Source organism: Conger conger, chromosome 3 (genome assembly GCF_963514075.1).
Source record: "Conger conger chromosome 3, fConCon1.1, whole genome shotgun sequence".
In the NCBI taxonomy this organism is placed as follows: domain Eukaryota; kingdom Metazoa; phylum Chordata; class Actinopteri; order Anguilliformes; family Congridae; genus Conger; species Conger conger.
In genome coordinates this window covers 50,905,794-50,922,802 of record NC_083762.1, presented here as the reverse complement: position 1 = coordinate 50,922,802, position 17,009 = coordinate 50,905,794, and the positions used below count along the sequence as shown (strand labels likewise).

At 41.1% G+C, this 17,009-nt stretch overlaps 1 protein-coding gene across 1 annotated transcript in view; it reads right to left on the bottom strand.

The window, feature by feature from the left end:
* The window catches only part of tfg (trafficking from ER to golgi regulator), a 79,715-nt gene extending 64,796 nt beyond the window's left edge, over window positions 1–14,919 (bottom strand). The window contains exons 1-2 of the mRNA XM_061234355.1: window positions 14,762–14,919; window positions 5,223–5,418 (exon numbers count right to left, since the gene is read on the bottom strand). Of these exons, the coding sequence (XP_061090339.1) occupies window positions 5,223–5,406 (184 nt within the window). The 5' untranslated portion in view covers window positions 5,407–5,418; window positions 14,762–14,919. The remainder of the gene's footprint in view (window positions 1–5,222; window positions 5,419–14,761) is intronic.
* Between the last annotated feature and the right edge of the window lie 2,090 nt (window positions 14,920–17,009).

Here is a 17,009-nt window from a genome sequence, read left to right as displayed (position 1 = left end):
GTTCTCGTGTTTACAAGTGACAATAACAGGCTCCAAAGTCAAGCGAAAGCCTAGACGCATTGCTTCTTGCTTCTAGGCTTTCGCTTGACTTTGGAGCCTGTTATTGTCACTTGTAAACACGAGAACCGTAGACACACTGAAATCTTTCTTAGACCTGCATTACATCACATTATTGGCATTTGGCAAACACTCTTATCCAGAGCGACGTACAGTTGATTAGACTAAGCAGGAGACAATCCTCCCCTGGAGCGATGCAGGGTTAAGGGCCTTGCTCAAGGGCCTAACATCCCAAAGGATCTTATTGTGGCTACACCGGGATTAGAACCACCGACCTTGCGGGTCCCCAGTCATTTACCTCAACCACTACGCTACAGGCCGATTGAATACACGTGACTAATCAGAAACAGCTGAGACCTCAACTGTCCAATTACTTTTGGTCCCCTAAAATAGGGTTGGGGCAATGTATAAAAAGGGATGCAATTCCTACACGGATTACCCGATATGGATGGAAATACCCTCAAATTAAAAGGAGGCAGTCTGCCCTTGAACCTCATATTCATATTAACTGAAATCCAATGTGCTAGAGTACAGATATTACCAATGTCCAAATATTGACTGCAGTATAAATGCTAAAACACTACCTTTTGATAAAATCAATTGCAAAAGTAGTTATTTAGCAGTAGATACATTTTGGTTGTTATTCTATCAGAAAATGTGAAATTGCTATGGAAAAGGCGAAGTCTGATCAGTTAGCAACAGTGTCCAACAGAGGAACATGGGGAATAAACATTATTTTTGATGAAAATACCAGGACTACACACTTGAGCTGCATGCCATATCAAGCAAAGAATACGTCAAGGTCTTTTTCCATTCTTGTGGGCAAAGGAAAAAGAAATGCATGGAAGACTGTACATTTTCAGTAAGTGGAACATAAGTGAGAGGAAATTGTTGTTGTTCACCTAATGAAGTCGGGTGTTAGGAGGTAAGAGCAGTCATCTGACAGTCGGAGGGTTGTCGGTTTGATCCCGCCCTGGGTGTGTGGAAGTGTCCCTGAGCAAGACACCTAACCCCCAATTGCTCCTTATAAGCTGGTCGGTGCCTTCATGTGTGAGTGTGTGTATGAAGGGGTGAATGAGAAGTATCAAAATGTACAGCACTCGGCTCACGTGGAGCAGCAATAATTGGCTCGCTGCTCCAGAGGGAGGGACTTGACAGGGTTAGTAGATGGCCGCACAAACAAAGCACCTCGGGCGCCTCGGAATCACGTTTACAACTTGGTAGGCGAGACGGCTTGAAGAAGGCATGTCGCTCTCCCGTTGGCCGCCGAGGGACAGGGTGTGGGCGGTGTATCTAATACTAGCTCTAATTGAATCAGACGGGGTCCAATTGGCTACCAAATTGGGAGAAAAAGGGAAAAAAATCGGATAAAAATAATAAAAAGAAAATTAAAAAAAAATGTAACAGCACTTTGGATAAAGGCGCTATACAAATGCCAACCATTTACCATTGGTTGTCCGATAATTTAAAAAATCTGTGTAAAAATTATGCATATCATCTAGTCTCGGGGTCCCCAACACAGCACAAGGTCAGCCAGAAGGCCAGAGGGGGTCACCCTTTTTTGTTTTGTCTAATTAAAATTCCGGTGGGTCCAGACCAATTGAACAGGCTTTTCTTCAGGCCTGCCAGTCTATTGGCAAGTTCACAAAGCTTCTAGGGAGCGTGACATCACTTGGTTGCTTGCCGTGACTTGCTGCATTACATACAAGCATCAATTCGCAGTCACGAGCGAGACAGATACTGTATATTAAAATCTGCTGAAGTATATTGTGAAATATACTTCATATCTTACATATCATATCTTACTTGCCGGTTCGATCCCCCACCCGGGCTGTGTCGAAGTGTCCCTGAGCAAGACACCTAACCCCCAAATGTTCCTGACGAGCTGGTCGGGGCCTTGCACAGCAGCCAATCGCCGTCGGTGTGTGTGTGTGTGTGTGTGTGTATGAATGGGTGAATGGAGAAGCATCAATTGTACAGCGCTTTGGATAAAGGCGCTATATAAATGCCTGCCATTTACCATTTACCTGAACAGTTTGAGCCTGAATATTCTTCAAGCGTAGAAATTGAATACGAGGGTGGCCTGTAGCGTAGTGGTTAAGGTACATGACTGGGACCCGCAAGGTCGGTGGTTCAATCCCCGATGCAGCCACAATAAGATCCGCACATCCGTTGGGCCCTTGAGCAAGGCCCTTAACCCTGCATTACTCCAGGGGAGGACTGTCTCCTGCTTAGTCTAACCAATGCAATGTAATTAAACACGACTCAAAATGACGCGACTCGAACAAGGAATGCATATTGGTGCCATCATGCTTCTTGTTTGCTGATGCAAACACAATTGGAGGCGAGTAAAGCTGATATTTGTTTCAAAGTTAATGATTTTATTCAACAAAAGGTGGTCTTTATTCCGACGAAGAATGATCCTGACAGGTTCGTCCTCAAATAAATAAAATTAAAAAAAACGTACAGGAGTCATTTAAAATGAGTGCTGTTCCGCTGGGAGTCACTCTCTGGGTCAACAGTTTCACTGCATGCACTGAACATGGCGCAAGTCTACCACAATCAAATCCCTGAATATTGGCCTGTGGGGGCGACATGGCTCAGGCAGTAAGAGCAGTCGTCTGGCAGTCGGAGGGTTGTCTGTTCGATCCCCTGCCCGGGCTGTGTCGAAGTCCCTGAGCAAGACACCTAACGCCCAAATGCTCCTGACAAGCTGGTCGGTACCTTGCATGGCAGCCAATCGCCGTTGGTGTGTGAGTGTGTGTATGAATGGGTGAATGAGAAGCATCAATTGTACAGTGCTTTGGATAAAGGCGCTATATAAATGCCAACCATTTACACCTGGAAGCAAAACTAGAGAACTAACAGAGGCAGATTAGCAAACTAGCAAGCTCAGTAATATTGCTAGGCTACAGATGGCACTCTTAGTACCATGAGCTCACTGAATACGAAAGCGCCCAAAGCGGCCACACAAAAAAAGCCGGATTGCTCTTAAAAAGCTGCCGCATGCGCTCTCTCCCCTATGGAAAACAATTGAAAAAGGCGCTGGCTCTCATAAAAGGAAGCGTAGTGGACACAGGTCCTAAACTGTTAACATTAAACGTAGCCTGCAGTGGAATTTGTCTAGCCTACTGTATGCCTACTAATTTGTGAACATTTTAAGCATAGCCTATTGCCAAATGCTGGGAGAAACATCCTTGAGACTATCTACACATTTTTGCCTACTTTTAAGTATTTGTTCCATGCATACGCAGAATTGGCCATTTGCTAGCATGGCGAGCCAACATATTTTCATCATATGGACACCAGGAGGTTATGCTTTTGGGAGAGTAGAATGTAAAAAATCTCAACGTGGGGGCCGCGGTGGTGCAACAGGACTTGCGGTTGCAGTTAATTGCAGTTGAACACCGGGGACCGGGATTCAATTCCCGGTCCTGCCAAGCGTCAAGTTTGGCCGGCTCACACGGAGCAGCATAATTGGCTCGCTGCTCCAGAGGGAGGGACTTGGCAGGGTTAGTCGATCGCCGCACAATAAAGCACCTTGGGCGCCTTGGAATCATGGTCACAAGCATGAGATGAGGCGGTTTGAAGAAGGCGTGTCGCTCTCCTTTGGGCCGCTGAGGGACGGGGTGTGGGCAGTGTATCTACTGGCTCTAAGTGAATCAGACGGGGTACAATTGGCTACCAAATTGGGAGAAAAAGGGGAAAATCTTAAAATAAATTTATTAAAAATAAATAAATAAATCTCAACGTGGAAATCTGTATTCTGTTTTGTAATGGCTAGCCTATATTGAGTTTTAGGTGTGCATGCTTTTGTCATAGGAGCTGGCCAGCATGCAATTAAACAGCTAAGTTTGTATGTAGCTAGTTAAAGTGATAAAACAATAAATGATCGTTGATTACTGAATTCGGCAGATGGACACCGTGCAATCGATCAAAACATTATCTTTAAGTTGTTTTGTCCGTCTTTGGTGAATTGTTAGATGATATGCAGTAGCCTATAATGTTTTCCTTTATTTGACTCTCGGCCTTTATGCAATCACCTACTGTAAGCTTCATGAAAATCATTTTGGAATACAATCTTGTTTGTGATCCAGACATTGCTAAACTGACATTGACCTGCTAATGCCTGATCGAGTTGCTGCTGGAATATTTGTGAAATACAGAAAGGGTTTCCTGAGGGGAACATTGATAATGTCTCAACCAGACAAAAAGTGACAGCCACATTGCAGTTCCTTAGAGGGAGGAAAACAACCAGCATTGCCAGATGAGAAACTAAATTATCACAGGTCGGTGTTAAAATGACGGGCATGTACATAGTCATGCGAAGAGACGGTAGGCTATAGAGTAGGTTATATTCACTTACAATATCAAAATATATGCTTGTTAAAAAGTAGTGTTGTGCTATTTAGGACAACAGACAACGTTGAGTGAACAATCTAGGATTGGCAGGAGATATGAAATGTATTTTAAAAAATTACTTTGGGCGCACCTTATACATAATATAGTTGCCCTTACATTTCCCAACCCCAATTCAACTTTTTTTTTTTTTTTTTTTTTTTAAGATATTTTTTAGGCCTTTTTCAGCTTTATTGGACAGTATACAGTATAGAGAGACAGGAAGAATGGGAGCGAGAGAGAGGGGAAGACATGCGACAAATGTCGGACGGTCGGATTCGAACCGCCGACGTCGAGGCTCGCAATGAGCATGCGGTCAGTGCTCTACAGGCTGCGCCACCGAGACACCCATCCCCAATTCAACTTTAACCATTGTAGCCTACAATAATACAACGGAGACAAATGATCATGAACATCATTACTTCTGAAATGACAGTTATCGCACAAATTTTGCAACAACATAGGCCTATTTGTGAAACAATTATGCGTATTAGCTAATTATTTTGTCATTTAAAATGCTGGTAAATCATTTAATTTGTGTATGGTTTGCATTTATTAGATAATAACCCCATAATGTAGCCTCCCCCTAATAGGTTGTCCCGACGTTTTTTGTTGTTCTTAGCTGTTAAGTCATGAAATCATTTGCTAAAAACGACCACCAGCCTATTAAACAGACTGAACTTTTTAAACGGCTGACTTGGATGACTGCTGTGGCCCTTCAAGCCTGCAAATGCGACAGTCCTCAAGAAGTTTGAGAGTGCACTCACCTTCATCTTTGTACTTGATGGTGACCTCGTCAGAGCTCTGCAGCTTTCCCCTGAAGACGCGTTGCATCATGAGCAGCAGCTCGTCATAGGTAATGTCCTCATTGTGGATGGGGATGCGTCGGATGTCGTCGCCCAGCTGGGCTTTGATAATCAGCTTCCCACTTAGGTCCAGCTGCCCGTTCATGGTGCCACGCAGCTGGGGAGGGGGCGGAACAAACATGCATGTATGTATGTGTAACAGGTGAGAATTTGCCTGAGTCCGAGGTGGGATTTGAAGCCCGGCCTCTCACTTGTCCAAATATTTGTTGAACGAACGCGTTACCAGTCAGCTAAAGACAAACTCGCCTCTAGCCAAGAGCAACAACATTCTTTTGAATTTGAGAGTTACGTCATCGGGGAGTGTTGTCGCGATAACCTGCTACCAGCCTTCGCTTTCACTGCACCATCCGTGCTTACTAGCAAACTAGCTGAGCTAACCATGCTACATATGCAGACAAATGTATGGACATACTGCTGTATAGGCAAGACTCATCATTGTTGGTTTTAACTGATTTCCCCAGAAAAATTCCCGTATGTTGAAAAAATGACAGTTCAGATTAAACCAATTTTTTGCCAGCATTTTTGCCACCATATTATTCAGTTTTTGCCTACACTTTAAATGCTGTTTTTAAAAAAATAATTCTCTCCCACAATCTTGGGTTTGCCGCTGCCATGTTCAAAACAATACGATGCGTTGGTCATGAATATGCAAATCGAAGAAATCAAATGGTCTAATCGTTGCAGGCCTAATTGAGATACAACAAGCCTGGTTGCAGCCGTAGCATAAAAAGTTTGATTTCTGTAACTGATCTATTGTTTATTTTAAACAAAATTCAAGGCTTGCTGCAATTGTAAAGTTACATCTGTTGCAGTTTGGAGGATAGATAAATCCCATGAGATAATACTTTGGGAAGAGTTTTGGTTGTATTGGGGAGACAAATGCATTTACCCTTACCAAACATCTGTCAGAAATTAGTCACAGACCACCTCCTGAAGTGGTGTGGGCGATCAAACTGACTTCATAATGCCTCTTGGCTGCATTTACACCTGCATTTTTATGAGGTAGATTCTATTACATAACTTAGCTCACTTCACAGTAACTAAGTCTAGGACAGATTGACCGAACATACCAGGCATTAGCTACCATTTAGTTGTGTTGTGATTAGCCTGATGTGAGTGTTTCTGTTTGCTGTTCACTTTATTAATTGAATATATTCTGTTAGCTGTGTACCTTATGTATGGCACTGGTCTGCTTATTTGTTGAATTAATCGTTTGAATAGCCGCTGGTCTACTTATAGCTGTCGACGAACAGACGTGCAAAAGTCATGGTTCCACAATACCACGACAAAACAATTAGGTTAATAATCAGCAAAATATTAGACAAGTTATGTTGGTATTTTATCGAGTTACGATGAGTCAGTTTCCAATTTGATAACTATTCAATGACAAACTGCGCAACATTATTTAAAAAACTCAAATGCTGCTGTTTGACGTCGGATTTCTTATTTCATATTTCACTTTTTCCATTGATTTTCATCTTTTAATCCAACGTTAGTGAAGGCGGGCCGTTTTTTTTTTTGGGCGGCCAGCCTTAAACCACTGCGGGAAACACTGAATATGCTAGATGCTGTGTTATAACTTTGCCAAAATCATCCTCATAATAGCTAACTAGGACATTAAGAATATGTTCAGGCTTGTAGTCCCATTAGCATTTAAGGAAAACATTCCTTTTTTCAACATTGCTACTGCCGTGTATAAGTTTCCTGTCACACACCCTGCAGAAACAACAACCAGCTTCACAGAGTTACTTGCAAGCGTTAAGTGGTTGCCCCAACCCATTATTTTCTTCAACCCAAGCCCATCTCCATTCATTTTTCACTCCCCACTGAATTAGGCTTGTGTCTTCCTATGTTTGAATGAACTTTGCTTCCATGTTTCAGCAGATACTTCATTTCATAGGTAATTTCGTGCACAGCATGAAGACATGGTGACTGGCAGACCGACAGTAGCTCCCTACTCATTTGATGAAAAAATTGCCTTATTCGCACACCATTAGTAATTTAAGAATCAATGGTTGCAAGACTGAACGTGATTGGATAGACAAAAACAAAGACATTTACATTTTAAGACCTTGTGTTGCATGTTACAAAAGAAGGGATGTTATCATATTGATATATTACACAGAATTAAAGTTCTTTATATACTATAACTTTTAGAGGGGAAAGTAGCAAAGTTATATATTATCTTGACTTGGCCGGGGAGTGGTTGTTGCGTTTTCCCTTTTATTTATTTCTTTATTTTTTGCGAGAATATTAATGTGGAAAAAATGCCAGAAATCCGGCACCATGACCAGGAACTTTAAGCCCTGCACATGTTTATCATTGCTAGGTTCAGTCTTTGGTGGAGTGCCTGAATCATCACTGAATATTACGAACATTATTTGACTGATTGAAACAACTACAAGGATGGAAATCTTGACCCCAGCCGATTAGTTGTTTCTCCCAGCATTTGGCAATATCGACAAGCTGAAATCAACATGAAGTGTCCTGAAATTAGTACATTCTTCATAATCATATGAACATTACAAAATTGTAATACTTATTTTTTTCCCCCATCCATGAAATTAGAAGCATTAAGTCACAGTATTTAATTATTCTGTTGTTGATATCTGGTATTTGGTTCACCCAAGCCCTGGGCCATTGTCAGTGAATGAACTTCCGGCTGATTTTATGGCAAGTTCATGGTTAGGATTCATGCACATAAATGGAAAAACTTGACAGTTCTGTGAGAAACCTTGCTTTAGAAATCGGTCTCAGCTGTAGTTTACATTGCTGTGACCAAGCTAGCAAAGATGGAGGTACAGCAATATATATTAAAGACCAGTATATCGCTCCATATACTCCAAGTTTTTGATGAAACCTAAGCACATTTTTAGCTGTAATATTACATTTAACGAAAACCATTCATATGGATTTCATAGAATGTTTTCTGCCATAGCGGAGTCTTTAGACTCTTGGCCAAGTTGCGGGAATCGGGGAAGAAGGGCTTAGTTTTACAGGGCGATTTAAACTGGGACTGGTTAGCTCCACATTCTGAGGCATTTAAAGGGATATGTAATGCCAACCAAACTCTGAAAAAATAATGCGTGAGGGGCAGAGACAATCCATGGATCTCCAACAGGCCATCTGAGTTAATGAATCAAACTAAATTTACAATGGGCCAAAGCCAGAAAGAGTAACTCCCAGTGGATGAATGACAAATAAAATATCTAAAAAGGCATTAATAAAAATAATGTTTAAAAAATGTTAAACTATTTTAGGTGAGCTAAAGTATTGGAACATGCGTCTGAGCTGTTTCTAGTTACCTATAGGCGTCCTGTTAGATTGATCGGTTAAACAGTTAATAGTTCTGAATGTCTACCTTTGGTTATTGCCTTGGTTTTCGCCTATGAGGACTGGCAGTTGCAGTTTGTTGCAGTTGCAAAAATCAAGTTTGGCCAGCTCTCGTGGAGCGGCATGAATGGCTCGCTACGGGGTGTGGGCGGAAAAAAAAGGGGAAATCTGAAATACATTTATATAAAAAAATATAAAAAAAGAAAAAGAAAAAAAGCAACATGAACACCAGAGAGCTGTCTTGGGGAGAAAAGCAAACCATTTTGAAGCTTAAAAAAGAGGGGAAATCGATCAGAGCGATTGCACAAGCATTGGGGATAGCTTGTACAACAACTTGGAATGTCCTGATGGTGTGGATTCACTAATCTTTATTGATGATGTAACTCATGATGGTAGCAGCAGGATGAATTCAGAAGTCTACAAAAACATTCTGTCTGCCAACTTATGGAGAAATGCATCCAAACGAATTGGGCGGAACTTCCTCATGCAGTAAGACAATGACCCAAAACACACAATATAGGACTTACTTAGGGAGAAAAAGTGGAAGGTTTTAGAATGGCCAAGTCAAAGACCAATTGAGCATGCAGTGCACATCTTGGAGAGGAGACGGAAGGGAAAAACCTCTCGAAACAAACAGAAAGAGGCTGCAGTAAAATCCTGGAGAAGCATCACCAAAGAAGAATGTAACAGTTTACTGTCATTAGCTGTTCACTTTGTACCACCCTGACAATTGAGAACATACAAATGGCCATTTTCTTGACACAAGCTTAAAAATGACCCAGAGGAAACCCACGCAAACACGGGGAGACCATGCAAACTCCACAGAGAGGCCCCAGCCGACGGGGATTTGAACCCAGGACCTCCTTGTTGTGAGGCGGCAGTGCTACCCACTGCACCATCCGTGCCACCTAAATACAGAGTCACATCACCGAAAATGTCCTCTATTGTATTGTCAACAGGGTTCCCATGGTCTTCCTCAGAAATACACTCAGATGAGGGATTCCTTGGAACTCCTCCAAAGGGAATCCTCCATTTAGACATAGACATCCGAAAATATTTTTTTTTGTTGTAAAACGTTAACCTTTTTTGGCACATTAACGGTTTTTGCCGATGCACAACAGTGCGTATTGAAAATGCTATGGGAATGCAGGTGAAAAAATGCTGTTGTTTTATGCAAGTACAGTAAATCCTCAAATTGTGTCCGGGATTCTATTTGAAGCCGGGCCTTGGATAATAGCTGGGGGCGTGGCCGATTCGGACAAATAAAGGCCGGCCCCCAAATACAAGCCGGGGTAATATTGCCTACCAGTAGGGCTATCAGTCCATGAGCACTAGAAGACATTGTTTCGATTTAACTCAATGAAATAAAAGAGCTCTTCTTAATATTTTATATTGTTGGTTGGTTTAATACTGTTGCCAATGAAAAGTCGTTGTCCTACACCATGGGTCTCCAACACGTTGCTCTCAAGCTACCAGTCACTTGCCACCCCCTTCTGAGTAGCTTGCCAAAGGCTGAAGCAGTATACATTTAAACACAATTGTTGCCGCGAGGCATTCCAGCCTACGAATTCAATAAAAAAGTAGATCAGGCAAAATTAAAAATTAACTCAATTTAGGCTACTTGGCTACACAATAAGGTCTCCATGTATTTACAGCACAGCGCACTTTAATTAATGAATGAAAGCGGCTGCCTTGGCTCGCAATAAACAGACGGGTGGAAATCCCGACACTCTTTCAACTACATAAAACTTAACAGAGAACCATCAAATACCCCCCAGATTTCAGTGCCCATCAGTCCCAACATTTAGCAATAGAATCAAACAGTCCAAAAGTTAATTAAATCCCAAACCAAAGCCAAAATCTTTTGATAGCCTACCGGTATGCTGCTCCAAACAAAACGCATCTCACAATAAAACGTACTTTAGGAAAAAAAGATCCTTAACTTGCTGTTATCTACGCTAATTTGTTATTGTTCATGAAGGCGTGTCTGGCAAGTTGTTATTTTATGGATTCTGGACTTGCATGTGACTTATTGTCTTTGAGAATATTTGCAATAAACTAAGTCTGTTAAGACTGACACTATGACTTACCAAACGGTGTTTCCTGAGCCTACACTAATTGATTTCTGAACGGTTACAGGAAGTGTTGAACAGTGTTGTCCCACTTTAAGTGTAGCCTTTTACTTTATTTCTAAGAATAAAATTCCACAACAGAAGCCTAATAAGAAATAAAGGCCTGCCTCGAATACAAGCCTGCCCCAAATAAAGGCCTGTGCTTTGTGCAGCCTAAGTAAATAAAAGACCCCGGACACAATTTGAGGATTTACGGTATAACGCATTGTACACCGTTGGAAACGTAATGTCATGAGCTAAAATGCTTTTTAGCTGACACTTCTTTAACATTCCCGTAGTCTGTTCTTTGATGAGTTGAAGTTATACTGAATTTTCTTACACATGGAAGAAAATTGTCTCAGCAACTAAGTTACAGATAATACTGGTCAGAAACGGTTGTCATCGTGTCCGAGAGAGCCTTTACAAAACATAGATCATAGCATTTCTATGTACAAGTACTTTTGTAGTTGTGGTGCCAGGAAGGGAATAAAGGGTGCTGTCCACCATGGTGCTGTCCACCGGTCACAGGTATGGCAGCAGCTGTTATTCATTGTAATCACTACAGTTTCTGCCAATTACGTCTTCATGGGCTTAATAAAAGGCCTGGGTGTCAGACCAAAAGAGATGTTTAGAATGAACAGAGCTGGACGGGTGGTTTCCTGACTAGTTTTCATTTTTTGAATGTTTTGCCTTTACTCTACCTGGGAGTATTTTGGTTGAGGCCTAACTTTTTGTTTGAAGGGTTTTTGTTAATAGTTTGATTTGGTGTTAATAAATAGCAAAAAGCCAACCATTGTGTCTGATGGACAACAATGATAATTGCTCAAGTGAAATTCTAAGTAAACAATGGACATTCTAACAACATTTCTCCAAGTTAGCACATTTTTAGAATTAGAAACTATTATGCATTTAATCCGCAGGACACTTGTCGAGAATAGAACACTGACATTACTTTATTTCTTCCAGTATGCAAATTTAAAAAATGCAGTGAAGGTGAGGTCCCCCACACTTGTTTTAACACCCACGTTACAGAATAAGGAACTAATGTCGTTAAGGTAACATCATCTTAAAACAGGTTATACAGGTAGAATCGTGAGTTTTCAAATGGTATCCTGATACCATTGTGATTGAAAATTGCACCCTGGAAAAAAAAGGAATGAATGCAAAAATAAATAAAAAACCTTAAGGGGGGGGTTAATGAAATTCAGAGACAACTTTTATATCTGAAACTAGTACTGAACTAAAAAAAACACAATTTATGGTCTTCTCTAATTCGGAAATTAGTGTATCGGTGGAGTCATCTGCAGATCCAAACCATTAATGACCACCCAATTGAAAGGCCTCCTGTTATACACTCACCGAGCACTTTATTAGGAATTTTTACTTCATTACACCTACTTATTCATGCAATTATCTAATCAGCCAACTGTGTGGCAGCAATGCAGTGCATAGAATCACGGAGATACGGGTCAAGAACTTCAGTTAATGTTCACATCAACCATCAGAATGGCGGAAAAATGTGATCCAAGCGACTTTGACTGTGGAATGATTGTTGGTGGCAGACAGGGTGGTTTGAGTATCTCAAACTGCTGATCTCCTGGGAGCAATGTAGGGTTAAGGGCTACACCGGTGGCTACACCGGGGATCGAACCACCGACCTTGTGGGTCTCAGTCATGTACCTTAACCACTACGCTACAGGCCGCCCTACAATCTTTCTTGCCCTCTTAAATACAGAAATACCTGGCACATCATTTTACTTACGTTTGCGTCTGGCAATGAAAACCTACAGGGTCCCCTGGGGAACAGAGATTCCCACACATACAATGCATGCCATGCTGGATAGGAGAAACACATCTCCTCATGCAAACCCCTTTCAATCCAATCAGTTTCCGATAAAGACCTATCCACTAGTAATGGGATACCATTTGGAACAATCTTTCACGTGCATCTAAAAATCCTGATCGTCAGTTCCTACACAACAGCCTCCTTCACAGAACATACATAATACCTAGAAACCTTGACATAATGAAGCTCCAATCTGTATGGCTGGCTGGCCTCAATGCAGCTAAAAAGATGGTCACCTCTTTGTCCTGGTCCTTGGGTGAACAGATTCATGCAAATTATTCATATAGGAAAATGTCAATTGCTTGGATTCATGGAGTTAGTCGTGGGAGGTTAGATGTCTGGCATGCAGTGGCTGCCGGAGTTTAATCCTTATGATTTTGGGTGTGCTGTTCCGTTGCCTGGAGGGCAGGGGGGTGTTACTATGGAGGGGGAGGAACAGGAGGGGAAAATGTGTATTTTGTTGGAATGTTTTGTATTGAAATAGTTTGAAACATTTGATTAAAAAAAGCCTTCCCCTGAATCACACAAGGTTTCTTATGTGGAGCAGGGTTTACAACACACAATACACAGATTGCTTTGTAGTTTTTGATGGAAGGGGTGGATAGTAGAGAGAGGAGCACACAGTAATTATACAAAACTGAAAACAACATCTTGCAAAGTACTTGGGTGTCAATGTTAGACTCCAATGGTATTTTTTGTTTTGTCTTTGCACTTTTCAGAAATACTTAGCAGACACTAACACGGTAACACAGTTTTCAGCATTTTTGTTTTTGAAGGGCAGGAAAGCTATTTCCTTGTTCAATATGGCAGCCAATATTAGAGAGTTCAGTTGGGATAGTAACCGGTCTTATTCAATCATCTGTGATGCCGAACTTCCACTGGAATTACCCACTTAGACGGAAGTTGAAATGCGGCGATTTCCTAACTGGTGTTAGCCTGACAGGCCCTTTCAACTACCTATGACGTCATCGGTCACTTCAATCAGAGGCCTTTTTCTATTAAAGAACAGAAAGAGACTAATAAAGGTATTAAGTTGAGCATAACGATGTGGAACGTTACTTCTGCAACGTAGTTTAGCTAGCTACTACCGCTAGGTGAAAATGATACAAGTTAGAGCAGACATTGACAGGCTAGCCATTACAGGCTAGCTAATCAACCACCGTTAGCTGATATCAATAATCATTTCAAGAATACTCTCACAAATTACCTAGACATGCGAATTTATATTCTAGCCAACGTGCATAACATAAGAGGCACCGATTATTCAATCTGGTAATGGTTAGAGAATTGGCCATAACTTCTAAGCTAGCTAGGCTACATATGAGGACATTAGCTTTTATTAGTTAATATTAATTAGCTTCACATTGTAGCTAGTTCTTGACGGAACTACATTAGCTAACGGCAGCTAACTAAGCGCGAGACTGATTTCATAACGTCACCGGCAAGCTATCATTAGATAGCTAGTTATTGCAGATACGCAAATAAGGAAACACGGATACCGGTAACCAGCAATCACAGAGATTGTTCACATGACCAGTTTTTCAGTTTTAAGTTATTTCACGAACAATTTGTCAAAAACCTAGGCCACGCAAAAGGAGTTGTGACATTCAATGGAGTAGCTAGCTAGTTAGGCAACATCAGAGTTACACGTATGCAAAATACTGATAATCACGGGCCTTTTTTCCACTGTGTCACTGCAGGATGTCTAAACTTGCCATATTTTCACCCTTCCACAGTCACATAGAAAATACTCAACACAACCTCATCTAGAACGCAATTCAATTTCCTGCAAAAAAGTGTACCGCGCTTCAAATCCAAGGCTCACAAGCACCATTTCTAGCCAGCCGAATCTAGCAAATGAACCACATACGAACAAGTTATTAGTGAACAACATTGTCTCAATCATTACGTATTTGCATTGGCCTGAGGCCACAATGAATGTAAGATATAGGACATAGTACCACACCTTAAGTTGCCACCCAGCTGACTTAGCTAGCTAGCTATTTGAGCTAACCTACCTGAAAGGAATAGCAAACAAACGAGCAGTGCTCTGTGACGCGCCAATAATTCCACTTGCTAATGTTTATATCACACATTCCGCTATTAATGTGGGTTTTGTTACTTCATTAAACATAATTATATTAATTTACCTGTGTAACAAATCCTGCAATGACGGTGCTCTAGCGAGGCCCTTCTGTCTGATCCTCCTCGCACCAGTAGATCTCCGAGTTGGAAGTCTCTGCACAGTGGAGTACGGGGCGTATCGAAAGCAAGGGGCGTTCCAACAGCAAAAGGGGCATGTTTCTATTGGCCGGTAATTCTGTGAGTCACATACATGATCCAATCAAAAGCTTATCAAAACCGTTTTTTGAGGAAGTCGCTCCACCCAGTAGCTCTGCTAGCTGTCCGTATTTATCATTGAACTGAAATATAACCGGAAAGGAAACGTGGTCACGTGGTTCCATTCAAACCCATTCAATTTGGTTCTTCCCATCGAGACAGCTTCCCCATTGAGAGGATCGCCTTCACTATCCATGCGAATATTGAAATCCCCTACAATTACTACTTCATCTGAATTAACAACAAGCCTGGAAAGGAAATAAGCAAATTCCTGTTTACAATTTTTTTCCAGATGTGCAAAATTGATGTGCAAGTTCAATTTGAACCCGGATTTCAAAGTAGCATAGAGATTAGAATTACATACAGCAGCAACACCACCTACACAACCCGTCAGACAAGGAACATGAGTATATCTGTAACCAGGAGGGCTGGATTCATTTAAGGCAATACTTTTTTCAGTTAAGCTTCAGTTAAACATATGATTACAATATGGTGATCAGTAATTAATTCATTTACAAAAGTTGCTTTTGGGGCTGGTGATCTGATATTATCTATGAAGGTAATAATCCATGGATTTAAAAAAATCTGTTGATTTGTCTAATGTAGGCTATTACTGTATATTAATAAAGTTTTCAACTTTCTAATTGACAGGTTTATCATCTTCATCATCACCACCACCTTAATCATCACCATAGTATATTGTCTCAAAAATAAAGAGCACATATATAAAGCTATTCTCATGATTTATTTATGTTGGCCTATTTTTTTCATATGTGATTAGTCTTCATCATCATAACAGTAGGCTCTTTGTACCAATATCAAAATAACAATATTGTCAAAATAATAATATGGTGGAATAATATCAGCATAATAGCATCTTAAAAGCAACATATGCCAGCTTTATTATATTAGATTTATCACAATGGACACAAGAATTACAGTCTTGTTACAGTCCCTCCAAAAAGTATCGGAACAGCAAGGTCAATTCTTTTGTTTTTGCAATACACTCAATACATTTGGGGTTGAGATAAAAAGGTGAACATGAGCCAAGAGTTCAAAATTTCAGCTTTTATTTCCTGGTATTTACACCCAGATGTAAACATAGCACCTTTGGTATCAGACCACCAATTTTTCAGAGGAGCAAAAGTATTGCCTGTTGTGTATTGGTTTGGGTAAATGACTGGGACACGCAAGGTCAGTGGTTCTAATCCCGGTGTTGCCACAATAAGATCCGCACAGCCACTGGGCCCTTGAGCAAGGCCCTTAACCCTGCATTGCTCCAGGGGAGGATTGTCTCCTGCTTAGTCTAATCAACTGTACGTCACTCTGGATAAGAGTGTCTGCCAAATGCCAATAATGTAATGTATTGGAACAGAGTATTTCAGTCAATGAAAGTTAATAACATTTTACATTTGCACATATCTTGCTTGCAATAACTGCATCAAGCCTGCAACCCATTGCCAACTGTTGCATTCTTTGTTTGTGATGCTTTTCCAGGCTTTTAGGCTTTTAGTGCAGCCTCTTCCAGTTGTTGTTTGTTTGTTTGTTTGTTTGTTTGTCTGTTTTTTTTTTAGGGGGGGGGGGGGGGGGGTTCCCTTCAATCTCCCCTTCCGGAGGTGAAATTCATGCTCAATTGCATTAAGGTCTGGTGATTGACTTTGCCTGCTACCATCATGAGTTACATCATTAATAAAGATTAGTGAGCCTACTCCAGGAGTAGCCATGCAACCCCAAGCCATGAGACTTCCTTCACAGATGAGCTTGTATGTTTTGGATTATGAGCAGATCCCTTCTTTGGCCTTTCCATCACTTTGATAGAGGTTCATCTTGGTCTCATCAGTCCATAAAACCTTTGTGGCTCATCTCTGTACTTCTTTGCAAATTGTAATCTTGCCTTTCGATTCTTACTACTGATGAGTGGTTTGCATCTTGTGGTCTGTATTGCTTGATTGACATACCTTCACCTCTGCCCTGTGGAGATTGTTTGTGATGTTACTGATTGATTTTGTTTGATGTCTGTTGCTCAGTACGGCAGTGGTTTCTTTCTTTTTAATGACA